This window comes from Podarcis muralis, chromosome 17 (assembly GCF_964188315.1).
Source record: "Podarcis muralis chromosome 17, rPodMur119.hap1.1, whole genome shotgun sequence".
NCBI classification, from domain to species: domain Eukaryota; kingdom Metazoa; phylum Chordata; class Lepidosauria; order Squamata; family Lacertidae; genus Podarcis; species Podarcis muralis.
The window spans coordinates 28,154,263-28,170,118 of NC_135671.1; the positions used below are offsets into that span (position 1 = coordinate 28,154,263).

General features: G+C 46.0%; 1 protein-coding gene and 1 long non-coding RNA gene across 3 annotated transcripts in view; one reads left to right on the top strand and one right to left on the bottom strand.

The window, feature by feature from the left end:
* Window positions 1-15,856, bottom strand: part of CDKN2B (cyclin dependent kinase inhibitor 2B) — a 42,129-nt gene that overhangs the window by 15,819 nt on the left and 10,454 nt on the right. Inside the window, exon 1 of one of the 2 annotated variants that reach the window (XM_028713147.2) lies at window positions 3,864-4,365. The exons of the other annotated variant lie outside the window; for it this stretch is intronic. Coding sequence (XP_028568980.2) covers window positions 3,864-4,163 — 300 coding nt within the window. The 5' untranslated portion in view covers window positions 4,164-4,365. Of the gene's footprint in view, window positions 1-3,863; window positions 4,366-15,856 lie in introns of those variants that run through there. 2 annotated transcript variants of the gene reach the window in all.
* Window positions 5,333-13,036, top strand: LOC144325929 (uncharacterized). Its single transcript, XR_013391080.1, has 4 exons — window positions 5,333-5,559; window positions 10,337-10,552; window positions 11,061-11,168; window positions 12,767-13,036. It is a non-coding gene; the product is annotated as an uncharacterized LOC144325929 (long non-coding RNA).

Here is a 15,856-nt window from a genome sequence, read left to right on the forward strand (position 1 = left end):
CCAGGCCCACTCTGGAAAACCTTACTTTTATTTTCCATATTAAAACAATTCTCATAAAAGAAGAGCTGTGCTCCATTTTGATCCTCCTGAAGGCAAGGAGGGAGGACATCTTGCTTGCAAGAGAGGATTGCGCAACTTCCTTTTTTAAGGACACACACACACACACACACACACACACACACAGTATGTGATAGTGGTGTTTGTTCTATCAGGAGCTCACTCGCCTACCTCGTTCAGCAACGACTTCATTTCTGAAATCTCCAAGTTCCTGTTTTCAATTCCTCTGCTAACAGGAGCAACCCTCTTAAAAATCAGGGGCAGGGCCGGTTGCCTGCGTCCCCAAACAATCCCGCATCTCCCCATACAGGTGTCATAGAATGCTAAGTCCCCTGGGTGCGTGCGATCCTGCAGAATATCTCCTGCAAGGCCACGCGCCGCCCCTCGCCTCTCACAGGCCTTAGAGAGGAATGACCAGAAGGATGCGCGCAGGCGTGTTTCTTTTCCCTGCGGCTCGTTCTGCATGCAGAACCGCCGGCGTCCTTGCTCCTCGCCTCCCTACACCCCAAATGCTGCCCCCCCCCCCGCTCCCCGGAATTCCGACAGATTCCCGAGGCTGGCAAAGGGAGCCGCGCAGCGCTCTCTCCCACCTGCAACGAGACCCCCTCGAGCCCCCTCCCCACCAGAGAGCACTCTACAGAAGTAAAGGGGTGACACTGCGTTTGCTCCAAACGCGCCGCTTGCGCTCCGTGCGCAGGATGCTCTGCGCGCGCACTTTGGATCGGAACCATTAGGAGGGCTCGTCGGGCCAGCCGCTCCAGCTGATCAGCAGCAGCTATACTGTTGGTTCAATTGTTGCGGGACGCAGGCGTGTGGAGCCCGGTCCTGCGCTCAGAAGTATGTTTACTCAGAAGTAAGTCCTACTGAAGTCGAAGCGGGTTTACTCCTGGGTGAGCAGCGCTAAGGCTGCAGTTTTAACCCTATTTACGTGGGAATAAGATTGCAGCCTTATTTCTGGGCCCAACCCAGGCTTACGAGGGAGTAATTCTCACTGAACACTACGGGATCGTCGCTCAGGATTGCGTTGTAAGGCGGGCAAACTGGGCGGGATCCGAAGATCCTAGTTGGGGGGGGGGGCGTTAAGGATGGCCTAAATCTGTAGAGATCTGGTCTGACCAGAGCGCACCGAGCTACAGCGGATGCAAACGCATCTGGTTTGCATTCCAGCTTTTTTTCTGAGGAGGTTACCATCGTCGGAATTCTGAGATGAGACATAACTGTAACAGGGATCCAGTAGATTCCAACGGGGAAACCCAATTCCTTTACTGCAGCGAAGAATCTCGCAGCACTCTAAAATGCTTACTGCGCTCCTATGTGCTTAATCGGAAGGAAGGCCTATGGCATTCAGCAGCGCTTACTCCCGTGTAAATGCGCATAGGGTTGCATGCATAGGGTACAGCGTAAGCGTGCACAGGGGTGGGGTGCAATAAACGCCTGGTAGCATGATCCGCGCAGGAAAACCCGAATGAATTCAGTACCACTTACTTCTGAGTAGATGCGCCTAGGATTGTGCCGCAAACTTGCTGCTTTGGTGACCTCTAATTCTAGTCAGAGTTGAGAAAATAACGGTTCTCCATTATAATAAAATATTTTGCAGAGGGGAGAGGGTTGAAGAGAGACCATTAGACATTGCTGTTCTAAAGCGGCAATTGCCAGAAGGCGAAGCAGGCAACCACGAACCAATGCAGCTATTCCAAGTTATTAGCTCAACCATTTCCCTCTTCGCTTTGCTCTTTAGCTTGCAATTTTAGCACAGTGAAGTCCGTGGGAGGTGCCTGTTGATTTTTACTTTTATTTTTTAATATTCAAACTGGGCCAAAGTGCTTAATTTTGCCTTGTCCTCGCCCCCACGGTGTTGCTCGACATGATATACTTTTGGCAGGCTCGGGCCCATAAAAACTGCCCAGAGATTCTCTGCAAACGATCGTAATGATTACAACTATTTTTTTAAAAAAATAAATGTGAAAGCACGAGAGAGTTTATTTAAAGTGGAATAGAGAATTCATTACTTTACGAAATTCAAGACAGTACCCAAAAGGAGTGTAGCTTCAAAAACGAGGGTCGAGACTGTAAAATGCATCTGCCTTTATCTATAAATCTTCCTATTGCGCAAGGAATATTTATGGTGCATATTTGAACTTAGAAATAGCTGTACAATACAAAAAAAATATCAGTGTAAAATAACTGTGACATTTTCCTTTCAAAATATCCTGTGTTAGTGCTAAACTCTTGTCAATTAGACTCCAAGGCGTCTGTTCATCCGCTGCATTTCCCAATTTGCCTTTTTGTTTTGATCCCAAAATTTCATGCTTTCGGCAATTAATTTCGGAGATCGGCTTTCCACCGAAATAAACCTCAAAATATTGCACGTTTCTTTGTTTCGCAGTAGGAAGCCACGCTCGGAAGGAGCCCACACACACCAGGCGAGGATAACGTTTTGCTCCCTTCTAGGAAATTAATTCGCGCAGCTAATGCCCAGATATCATTGGGAATAAATATTGCCCCATTAAAAAAATCATTTCTAATATTATATAGTGTCCCCCACATTGGACAGTATTGAGTTTTTATTTTTCGTACAATAAGGAGTTTTTGTAAAGTGAAAGTCAACATGCAATATAATGAGCTCTTTGGAAAACAAACATGCAATTGTACGTAATAGCAACAAATTTGAACAGAGGGGGTGACAAGAGTTGACATTTTCAGATCTATTCCTAGCTGAGCACCTATAAAATGTGATTAAGATAGATTCTGGATTTTGGAAAAGATTTCTCCACACACACCAATTGCAACATACACACTTTCAGCTTTGCACAGTTCAGTAACTCCGTTTTGTGCCCTCACAGCCAAATAATAAGTACTAAATTTACAAAGAGCCCCCTAGAATATAAACGATTGTGGTTATTTCAAGAGACTAAATGTCGTGGTCCACAACTACCGACAATTTCAGAACGTGCAGTGCTGCTTTAATGTGCATAGGCCTACCTAATCTAGGAAGAGAAAACAAAGAAGCAGGCCGGATCTTCGAGGCCTATTTTTTATTATTATTATTATTAATGCAATCTATTTATTTTGCATTGAAATATTATGCAAATTATCTGTAATCTCATTTCACTCCTTAGTCAACCCTAAGGAGACTTCTCGATATGAATGTTTGGTGGTGTTTTTGTGAGATTCTTCTCTCAAAATGATTTGTCCCCATTTAAGCAGCCTTCTATGCAGTTGAAGGTGCCGACCGATTATTTCTTCTGCTTCTAATGTACAAAGATATATGCCATTCATCTATCTTTCTGCCGTTTGTTTTACCTGCGAGTCTCATCTTTCACCGAAATGAGCCCCCCCCCCATACATAAAACACATGGAATCTCTCATTTATAAAGCACGCAAATAAACATACTCCAGATCTCTTTCTGCACATGCATACATACTCAGGGGCATTTCAAGGTAAAATTAGCCTCCAACAAAAGACAGAACGATTATGGATGAGCTGTCTGCTCCTTTCAGGACTCCAGACCAGGGACATGATGGAGTTACTTTCGAATTAAAGATGTCCGCAGTTCTAAACCTAACCAGGGTAAACAGATTCCAGGAGTTCTAACAGTGCGCTCACCACTTGGGGAAAGAAGGGGAGACTTGGCCGATGGAAACTTCCTGGCTTTTGTTCACTAGGAAAATGAGTTCTATAGAATAGATAGAACACACAAACAGAGAGGGAGAGAGGGAGGGGAGAGAGAGAGAGCGAGCGAGCGAGATGGAGAGAGAGAGAGGCAGACAGACATGCGTCTAAAAGGGCTTCGCCATTCCCTTACCTGTTCCGGGCCGAGGTTCCAGGCTCGGCGGGCTGGCATGGCTTCTTCCGCACGATCAGCACCAAGGAATGGTGGAGCGGCCTTTTCCTCCCCGGGCTCCTCAGGAGATCTCGGATGAGCTTCACCAGAAGGGGCTTGAGGAGACGCGGCAGCTTCTTGGGCCTGGCGCAGCGGATGGTGCATTTGATGCGGGTGCCCATCGGGCCCGTCGCTCCGGGGGCGAAGCTGCGAGGGGTCCGTTGGAAGGGAGAGCGCACGCGGATTCTCCTTGGCGCCCGGGGGTTGGGCTGGCTCTGGCATCCGGGGGAGAAGAGCAGCGTGTGGCGAAGGGGGGGGGGGGGAGGCGGAGAGGGAGGGTGGCTGGGGGAGGGGAGCTCCTCTCTCCAGAGCCTAATGTAAGCAGGTTCAGCTCCCTGGCACTCTGCCAAGGAGGTTTCACGTTGCCCGCGTCCCCACAGGCGCAAAAAGTTACTCCCCTTCCGTTCCTCCCCTCCCGTCCCCTGTAGATTTGGACCACACCATGTTTCAGTGAAGGGGAGGAGGAAGAGGAAAAAAGAACTTTAGAAGGAGATCGCTCTGCACTCCCCCCCCCATCATCATCATCATCATCATCACACCCCTTTTCTCCTCCTCCAGCCACTGTCTCTCCTCCCCTTCTGTTTCCATTCGAAACGTCAAAGAAGAAATTGCTAGGTGGAAAACACGCACCACCATCTGACCCGACCGTGCAGCCAATCAGGAAGCCGCTCGGCGTTTTTGTTTGTTTTAAACGGGGCTGCAGCTGAAGCCACTTCGCTTTCGGCCCGCTGCGCTGCCGGGGAACAGGCGCGCGTGGCGCAGAGGGAGCGGGCGGCTTCTTTTCGGCCCAAACCGGTCTCCGCCGGTGAAGGGGAGGGAAGGGAGGCGGGCCGAGAGCGGCCCTATCGGGGCAAGGCTGCGGGTAGCGGGCAGCCTGAACAGGAGAGCTCGCTTGCGCGTATCCGCTGCGCGCATTTCCGCGTTGAGGGCGGCGCTTGGAAGGGAGACGTTGCTGCTGTCAGGCAGCTTCCCCGGATAAGAGTGAGATCTTCTCTTGGGATGGGGGGCAGGGGTGCCAACTTGAATTAAACGTGGAGGGGGGGGGAGCAGGAAAGTCCCGCTCCACATAACCGATCACAAGATGCAGCGCATGTACGCCATTTGAATGGCAATGCTCCTCAACTTTGGGAGAGCCTCGCCACCTCAAATATGTTATGGGGGCGCAACAGGACTTCGGCCCCTAGAAGTTGGCTCCTTTGGTGGTGGGTGTGGAGAGCAGGAGCTGCGGAGGCGCTTGCCAAGCTGGGCTAGTCTAGCTTTCCGTTGGAAGCCGGCCTCCCCAGCCGTGTTTTCGTCCCTGGGCGGCGTCAGCTTCTGCCGGCAGAGCCCCGGGGACGTCAGCATCCCGCTAGCCGAAACGGAAAGCGAGGGAAGCTGGCCAAGCTTTTTTTCCTGTTAGAAATAAAAATAAAACGATTTTCACTTGGTGGTAAACTCGCAAGGAGCCCGAGAGAGATCTCTGGTCGCCTGAGGTTCAGCCTTCTTCTCGGGAGACCTTACCTCGCCCGGGCTCCCCAAACCACACTGTCTCCTTGCGCAGATCCGAAGGGGGACGCTGAAGGATCGCCAAGCCGTCTCGACTGCAACGTGAAGAAATCATTCCCCGTTCTGTGTGGAGGTAAGGGACGCGAATACGCCAGTTTAGATCCCTCAGCTCGCAAGAAAAGGCCCAAGCTGTTGGTGCAAGATGGTTAGCAAGAGAGCCAGCGCATTTCCTGCTGCGCCGTGGCAGGTCCGTTTCGGTTTCGGGTGAATCTCAATAACAGCCCCGAGAGCGGTGGAGTCCGGTGTCCGTCCGACCGCCTTCAGAAAAGGTTTGCTTTAGAATTAAGCGAGACTGGCAGAACCGAAGAACTTCCTGCTCCTCCTTTTTATCTGTCTTCTATTCCCACGACAGCAGCTTGGACGCACAAAAGAAAATATTTCAGAGCCGCTCTAAAAGATTTTGCGTGCCCCAACCGCACCCCCATGAGACCTGCGGTTTGCCCGAAGCGATTCTTGTTAACTCTAGTAGAAAGAATAGTATTCATTGTTAAATTGCAACAGAAACAAAAGGAAGGGTGCGATCTCCCTCACGGAGGAAACTCATTCTGTGTCTAATGGCTGAAGGGCCATTTCAGCTGCCAGCAGTAGATCCCAGGACTTAAATGATTACAAGGAGAGGGATCTGAAACATCTTCTGCTGCTCATCGCAGGTTATTTTCCTTGAGGAATAACTGTCAGTTGTCCTGTCTCTCCATTATCTATGGAATAATCTGCTTCTGCACATTGGAACTGCTGGAGAGCTCATGTGACGGACTGATTAAGAGTGTCAGAGTAGGATCTGGGAGACCAGCATTCATATGGTCACTAGGTGCCCTTGGACCAGTCACTGCTTCTCAGCCTAACCTACCTCACAGGGTTGTTGTGGGGTATAAATGAGGAGAGGAAGAACGAGGCACCACCTTGGTCTCATTGCAGAAATACGTGGGCTATAAATGCAATAAACACATTTAATTCTGTAGGAATTAGTGGGGGTTTTGGAGGGGAGTTATTGGGCTGTTGTTTTTATTTTGATTATATATTTTGTGGTTTTATATTTTGATTTTGTTCTGTGAAGCACCTGAGACCCCTGGGTATAATGCGGTATATAAATTCAATTATTATTAATAATAAAAATAATAATCATGAGTTAACTGTACTTAAAAAGTCTCACCTGCTACATTCCTAAACTTCTGCTCACCTGCACAACCTTTGCTTCCATGTCTCTTTTCTTTCCCTTCTGAGTAGCAGGCTCTCTTTCATTTTACTTAGTGAGGATTAGTGCCTGCATGCCCAAATTGTCTGCAGATATTGTGTAGGTCGTGTGGAGCAGGGGAATACAGTGGCGTAGCGTGGGGGGCCGGCCGCACCGGGTGCAACATCTGGGGGGGGCGCTCGCACTCACAGCTCTCTGCCCCTCCCTGGCTCACTCTCTCTCACTACAGTGCTGGCTGTGCGAATCCGATCCGAGCCGCCGGGTCGCCGCCCACTGTGGAGGGGGGGGGTGCCAGGCGTGCGGTGGAGAGTTAGGGGGCGCAAATTACTTGCCTTGCCCCGGGTGCTGACAACCCACGCTACGCCACTGGGGAATTATTATTATTATTATTATTATTATTATTATTATTATTATTATTATTATATTTTATACCCCAACCATCTGGCTGGGTGTCCCCAGCCACAAAATATTAAACATACAATAAAACATCAAACACTAAAAACTTCCGTAAACAGGGCTGCCTTCAGATGTCTTCTAAAAGTCTCACAAAAGGCTGCAGCCACATGGTTCCTGCATGCTGGAGTACAACCAGCCAGCCACGTTATGCAGGCAGAGGAAGGCCTGACACAACTTCCTCCACCCTCTTCCATTTTGTTTCCTCCTGCTTTCATATTAAGCCGTTAAGTCCACCATAGTTTGTCTGCTGCTGTTTTGTCCATGTGTGATAGTTTACTCTGGTAACTGCTATCTGTCACTTTTCAGGAAAATCAAGGATACCCAGAAATCTGTTGCAGTGAAGATAAAATTGAGACTCCTGTGGATGAGCTCCTTGGAAGAATGACAGGGTCCAAATATGATCAAATTACTAAATCATAACTGACATGCATTATTGTTATTATTATTATTATTATTATTATTATTAATGTGTATATCACCCTTTATCCATAGATCTCAGGGCGGTTCACAACATAACATTACAATAAAAATAAACAAAACCTAGCTAATAAGCTGTTACTTTTGAGATGGCTAGTAGCATTTTTTTTTTTATAAAAAAAAGTTTCTGTTTGACTCTCCTCTTCCTGAGTTGGTGCATTGTCCTAAGGATCTTACACTGGGGTAGGAAATGAGGCAACAGTTTCTCTTCTCATTCTTCCTCTGAGATGACTTTCTCTATAACAACTTGTTGGCTGTTTTGTTTGTGAGGCATTGTGATGTAATAACATGAATATAAAGGATTTTAATTTAGGGTTTAAAACATGTATGAATTTCAATACTCTAAGAAAAAGTTCATCCCAGTACTGCAAAGTGTGATATAGCAACTATTGATGTCTCAAGGAGATTCCAATGGAAAGGGCTCTATTTTAAATGGAAGTGGCCCTGTTTCAAAGAGGAGGGCCTATCTTACAAATACAATAGTAGTCCTATAGTAACTTACCACAGAACATTGTAAAAATACAATAGTACTCGATAGCAGACACACAATTGTGTTAAATAACTTGCAATAATAAGTGAAATAAGTATAGGCTGGGGAAAATACCCATTCACATGGGAGACAAAAGTGAAACAATAACACATTTCAAATGTCTAACGTATTTTGAGTTCAAAACCAGCACGGTCACATTAACTTTGCTATTTTTAAAATATGTTTTCAGCTCTAAGCAGTTAGCAAGTTCTATAACATTCCCCCTTTAAATGCACAGCGGTTAGCTTGTTGCAGGCTAGTTTTAGCTTCTCAGTATAAGATTCTGGTAATTCCCTTATATCCCTCTTAAACAGAATACACATGACACAATCTTGTGTAAAAAGTATAAAAGAAGTTTACTCACACACATTCAGTTCACAGATGGATCCCTGAAGGCAGACTTCAGTTACAAAATATATACACGTGGAACTATCCCATATGGGAGTTAGTTCCAAGGGACTGCAGACAGGCAGTCACTGCTGCTCACATGTTGCAAGCAAGATGGAGAAGAGACAGTGTGCTGCCTGCCTTGCCCCTTTTGGTACCTGGGCAGGTAAGATCAAGCCCACCTCTAGTCACATGCAGAGGAAGTTTGTCCCAGCCCAGGGGGAAACAGGAAGTTTTCTACTGGCTGGACCAAGCATCCCCTTGCATGTCCACCCTAGTAATGTTGTACTTGACTGCTATGTCAAGTTGTCTCCCTGTGTGCATGACATACTGTCTGACCATAGTTTGGAGCAGGTAAAGGTAAAAAGGTAAAGGACCTCTGGATGGTTAAGTCCAGTCAAATTTAACTATGGGGTTGCGGCACTCATCTTGTTTTTCAGGCCGAGGGAGCCGGCGTTTGTCCACAGACAGCTTTCTGGGTCATGTGGCCAGCAGGACTAAACCACTTCTGGTGCAACGGAACACCATGATGGAAACCAGAGCACACGGAAACACCATTTACCTTCCCATCGCAGTGGTACTTATTTATCTACTTGCACTGGTGTGCTTTTGAACTGCTAGGTTGGCAGGAGCTGGGACAGAGCAATGGGAGCTCACCCCGCTGTGCAGATTTGAACTGCCAACCTTACGATCGACAAGCCCAAGGGGCTCAGTGGTTTAGACCACAGCACCACCCGCGTCCCTACTAGTTTGGAGCAAAAAGGACCCATCTTTAGGTCAAGTAAGTGGGTTGCCCTTGGTATTTTGGTCTGCACCTGGTCTTGCATTTGCATTTTCCTGTTTCCCCATTCATGTAGGGATGTCCACATGATGCCCTACTCATCCTAGTGTTGCCCTTGTGGGATGTAACATCACTGAAGCAATCAAATACAACATTTCCTGTTTGCCCAGAGTGGACACACAGGGGAATGTTGCTCCAGCCAAGAGGACTTCCTGTCACACCTGGTCTGGAGCCCCCTCCTCCTGTGTGTGACCAGGTAGATGGGCGTGACCCTGGCAGACCCTAAAACAGGGCCAGTCATGCAGCCATATTCCTCTTTTCAGCCTTTTCCCGTTTTCCTTTTGGACCATCTTCTGCTGGCTCTTAGCCAGCAGCACATGGCTCATCCATGTGGATGAAGCCACACTTTGTATCTCTATAAAGGGAACCAGGCAGAGGGCCTTCTCGGTAGTGGCGCCCTCCCTGTGGAACGCCCTCCCACCAGATGTCAAAGAGAACAACTACTACCAGACTTTTAGAGGACATCTGAAGGCAGCCCTGTTTAGGGAAGCTTTTAATGTTTGATGTATTACAGTATTTTAATATATATTTTTGGAAGCCGCCCAGAGTGGCTGGGGAAACCCAGCCAGATGGGCGGGGTATAAATAATAAATTATTATTATTATTACTATTATTATTACTACTACTACTACTACTACTACTACTATAAATGTAACTGCAACTATAAGCTAAAGCCTGCCTTCAGGAAACTACTATGAACTGAATGTAAGTAAACTTTACTATTACCTTTAACGAAGACTGTTGTATTATTATTTTAAGAGGGATACATAAGGGGAAATTTACCAGGAAATATCCAGACTGGGTAAGCCAGATTGGATTGCTTAACTCAAATGATTCTCACGAATCCATCAACTAGATTCCAGCAATGTGCAAGGGAATGTGCTCTGCTACTTACTCACAAGCCTGAGTGAGGAGAGATAATATTTCATCAATATATCCTCTCCTACATTTCCTCAACATTCTCACAGCCCTGGACCTGACCACTTCCCTGTTGATCCCAGCGATTTCATACTTTCCAATGAAAGAAACCCCACATTTAAAGAGGGAAGGGTCGAAGACAACAATGAGATTGGGGGTGTCACATGGAGGCCCCTGCATTAATGGGGAGACAGAAAGGTGCAAATCTACATTTTGCTCCAGGATGGACAAGCCGTATTACTCAGTGGGAGAAAGTCCTGACTCTGGTAACTGTGCATTTTTTTTATTTCTTGGACTGCATAAGGACTACAGTAGTCAGTTTGAAAAGTGCTAAGATCATGTGGTTTATTATAGCACAATTGAAATAAGGAGTGGTTTGCAGATTATTGGGGGGGGGGGAAAGACAGTCCCCACCCCTGGAAGCTGTTTCAATTTGAAATAGACCAAGGGGAAAATGTAAGGGAAGAGACCAGGGTATCATGGGATAACTTTGAGCAAATCCTTCTTTAGTGAAAGGTTCTGCATCTTTTTAGGCTCAAAGAGTTCTGTGCGCTTCAGCCTTCATCACAGTTGGCATGAGGGTGAAAGTATAATAGCCGATGGTCTCACATAAAAGTTGGGTTTGAAGGAAGGATTTCTGGAAGCTGGGGAGACACTGAAATACTATGTATGCACTTTTGTTAGGGAGAAAAGGCCTATTTCAAAAGCTGTTAAGAATTCTGGAGCATCCTTCCAGGGTTATTTCTTCATGCTCTGGTCTTTACTCACCAACAGGGATAAAGATGGATAAAGAAACAACCCAAGCATGTTGAAAGCTGTGACTTTGGGTCAGATTCTGGGCCACCTCTCAGCAGAAAGAGCAGAAGGTCCCCTCGTTTCCAAGTAAGTGGTGTTTTATATAATAAAGGTAAAGGGTAAAGGGACCCCTGACCATTAGGTCCAGTCGTGACCGACTCTGGGGTTGTGGCGCTCATCTCGCTTTATTGGCCGAGGGAGCCGGTGTACAGCTTCTGGGTCATGTGGCCAGCATGACTAAGCCGCTTCTGGTGAACCAGAGCAGCGCAGGAAACGCCGTTTACCTTCCCGCCGGAGCGGTACCTATCTATCTACTTGCACTTTGATGTGCTTTCGAACTGCTAGGTTGGCAGGAGCTGGGACAGAGCAACGGGAACTCACCCCGTCGCGGGGATTCAAACCGCTGACCTTCTGATCGGCAAGTACTAGGCTCTGTGGTTTAACCCACAGCACCACCCGCGTCCCTTTGGTGTTTTACATATTGCCACCTAAAAAGGACCCTGCCCTGTGAGTCTAAGTCCAGATGCTAAAATGATCTAACTGGAACCACCGGTTAAAATACTTGTTTTTAAAGTACAGTGAAAAAGCAGGCCAGCACCTGGAGATCACATGAGCTGTTTTCTATAGTCTTATAGTCCTATTGGTTCAATATTGTCTACGATGACTGGCAGTACCTCTCCAGGGTTTTAAAGAAGGAATCTCTTCCAGCCCTATGTGGAGATGTTGGGGATTGTGTGTTCACAAGATACAGTATGTGGTTAGCTGTTCTGAGCACATGGGGAAATCAAAGGGGTTGGGCTTTTTGCTTTTGTAACAGCAAAAATGTGAAGCTCTAGTGAGAGCCAGTGTGGTGTAGTGGTTAAGAGCAGTAGTCTTGTAATCTGGTGAACTGGGTTCGCGTCTCCGCTCCTCCACATGCAGCTGCTGGGTGACCTTGGGCCAGTCACACTTCTTTGAAGTCTCTCAGCCCCACTCACCTCACAGAGTGTTTGTTGTGAGGGAGGAAGGGAAAGGAGAATGTTAGCCGCTTTGAGACTCCTGAAGGGGAGTGAAAGGCAGGATATCAAATCCAAGCTCTTCTTCTTCTAGTTAAATAGATTGTTAACAGTTGGGCAGTGGCGTAGCGTGGGTTGTCAGCACCCGGGGCAAGGCAAGTAATTTGTGCCCCCTAACCTGTGGATTTTAGCACTCGAGTCTCTTCCACTAGATTAGTTAAAGAAACCCTTACCCCCTAAGCACATGTATTGTTTGTTATGAAAATACTGATGTAATTAAAGTAGGTAAAGGTAAAGGTACCCCTGCCCGTACGGGCCAGTCTTGCCAGACTCTAGGGTTGTGCGCCCATCTCACTGAAGAGGCCAGGGGCCAGCGCTGTCCGCAGACACTTCCGGGTCACGTGGCCAGCGTGACAAGCTGCATCTGGCGAGCCAGAGCCGCACACGGAAACGCCGTTTACCTTCCCGCCAGTAAGCGGTCCCTATTTATCTACTTGCACCCGGGGGTGCTTTCGAACTGCTAGGTTGGCAGGCGCTGGGACCAAGCAACGGGAGCGCACCCCGCCACGGGGATTCGAACCACCGACCTTTCGATCGGCAAGCCCTAGGCGCTGAGGCTTTTACCCACAGCGCCACCCGCGTCCCTCTGTAATTAAAGTAAAATGCATCTAAATACAAGTTTATTTTCAGAGAGTGAGTGAGCCAGGTAGGGGCAGAGAGCTGCGAGTGCGAGCGCACGCCCCCCAGATGCTGCACCCGGTGCGACCAGCCCCCCCCTGCACCCCCACGCTACGCCACTGCAGTTGGTTAAGCTTGCAACTTCTTAAAAGGTTGCTTTTCTGTTCTGCTTTTAATTAATAAAGCGCTTGCTTTACTGTGAATTAATCTAATAAAACTGATTTTATAGTTCACCCTGAATTTAATTACTTGACTGCTGAAGAGGAGAGGCACTAGATAAAAACAGATGGGGATTCTTGTGAGCGGTCCATTGATACTTTTATTTAAATAACATGAATACCAAACAGCAGTAAAACAAGTCAGTAAAGCCCAATGGTAATCTGTCACAGGCTAAGAAATACTAACTAGTCCAAGTACTTGATAGATTCACTTCCCCCGGAGCCTGATCCTTCACAGAGCTCTACTCAGAAGTCCTATTGAGTTCAATGGGCTCAGAAAGGTAGCATCATAACCATCCCATTTGGGCTCTCTGATCCAACCGTTAATTCCTTCACTTAGAATATGCTTCCATGATTATCTACAGATCAAACATTTTCTACTCAAGTCCTCTATACTTAATGACTATAGAATAATTCAGCAGTGACCCTTCCACCGAAACCTGCCAGAGCTGGAGCACATATTACACGTATTACCATTCAGATGTTGCTGAAAATGGGATGACAGAGGCTAGTTTTCAACTTGCAAGCTGCACATGAATAGTACCGAAAGAGTCCGTTACTATGGGAGATATTCAAGTAAGTTTTTATCAGATACATTGAAATCAATGGGCATAGCTAAGTTACGTTCATTAATTGGAGCAGGTCTACTCTGAGTCCAGCTTACTCGAATACCACTTCATATGTCTGAATTTCTCAGCCGTCACCCATGGATGTCTGTGTCAATCATGTACACGACACATTCTGTGGATCATAACCTGTGAATGGAAATTTCACTATTTCTGGTTCATGGCCAGTGAGAGAGAGAGGGGGGGGGGGAGTGTTTTGGTTCTAAGCAAGGAGGCTGAAGAAATCTCACTCTTCCTTATTCAGCAAGCAGAACCTGCAGTAGCTCTCTGACTACAGATGACATACTCCTACCCAGGGCCAATTTGAAAGGGAGCCAGGAAAGCCATTTGACCTGGGCTTCAAGCTCAAAGGCGCCACTTTGAAGATTTTTTGGCACGTGATAAGTTTCATAACTTGTTTTTGTGCACATCAGATGAAAATGAGACATACCCACTCAGGGTAGAGCTGCAAATTTAAGCTAATAAGAGATGTGATTTGGTAGAAGACTTGATTTCTTAACTTATAAAGAATAATTTCATATTAAATAACTTACTTTTTTGCATAACTACTCATAAATATATATTGGTTATGGTGGCACAAGATTAGACTGTAATTAGTGGGGCTCCCTTGACATATAATTAGCTGATTATATATAAGCAAGCAACTCACTGTTTTGGGGGAGTGCCTTGATATGTTTCAATGTGTCATCATTTTTTATTGTTATTATGACTAAAGGCCTCAAAATCTGGAAGAGGCCCAGGCCTCTGTAGACCTCTGTGAGGGCCTGCCTCTCCCTGGCTGGTACAACACTTCAATATTCCCAGAATATTATTATTAATTGCACTTAATAGTTGCTTTCCTTTGCAACATGTAACCCAAAGCAATATACAAAACAGTGCAAAGATTAAAAGCACAACAGAAAACGTGGGGGAAAACAATTTTCATTCATACATGTCTGTGATACAAATATCCGTAAGTGGGGAGCCACCATGAAAAGGCCCATTTTCATGTTCCCACCCTCCACACTTTCCTTGAAGGGGGCACATAGATGCTGAATGTAGGATCCTGTTTGGTTCCACAGCTAATTCTCCCCTGGTGTCCTCGCTGGCCCAAGTAGGACTAATTCAGCCAGCTAGCCCTGGTGACTATCTAATGCTTATTGGGTGGATTTTCCCCAAATTAATTTTTGAACTTTGAATTTTATTGTTATTCATGTTTTTATACTGTATTTTATGCTGCTTCTACAATTAAGTGTTTTAAATTTGTTGTTAGCCACCCTGAGCCCGGTTTTCTGAACTGGGAAGGGTGGGGTATAAATAAAAAATATTATTAATTAATTTAGGATTATTCCTAGATATCTCCTTAACAACTACCGGTAACTTACACTTCCTGAATCAAAAAGTTGCCTTAAATAGTTGTTAGCGGTGATTTCCTTTTACAGGGAAGGCTTAGGGTATAATGATTTGCTTTCCTAGACAAAGCCCAGTGCAAGTTAGGTGTGTACCAATCTTTATTAAACAACTGGGAATTAAATGTCTAACTTTGTCCATGGCTTCAATGCAGTCCTGAACTTTCTCTGGATTCTACACTATGTTAATAAAGTTATCTGCTTAAAGCCAGTGTACAAATGCAAATAAAATGAATTACACTCTCCCATTTCAGCCGGTTTGACTAAGGTATCCAGAATACCTATTGAGTATGTATGTTTTTTTATAGTGGTCACACAACGCTGTTGGCATACAAATGGCAATCTCTATCCTCACTCACTTTTAATCCAGATTTTTCCAGGAAAAACCAAATAAGTGAAAAGCAAAAAACTAAAACTTGTTGCCAATGACCCATTTGCAATATATTCAGTTTTTGTCTGGATGCACCCTGACTGCATATTTAACATTTTCAGGGTCTCACATTTATTCAGGCATTGCTTCCTTGAAACCTGATTGCATGGCGTTAATAAGGATTATCTATCTCATATAGTCAGATTGAAGGATTCATTTTGACACTTTAAGAATTCGAAAGCGTTTGTGTGAACTTCTTAAAAAGAAATTGGCAGATGAATTAAAAAAAAGTGACGTGTGTGTTATTAGCATTAGCCTCACAATTAAATTGCAAAGGCCATCCTTCATCCTTTCGTTCCTCCATTAATTTTTCCCTTGGGGCCTTCAAGGAAAAACTAACAGGCATAACTTGTGCAAACGAAAAACCATGGCAACAGAAGCAGAGTGCATTTAGGCAAGAGGTCACAGGTTGGCACAATCTTCATTCTCCCCAATAAGGC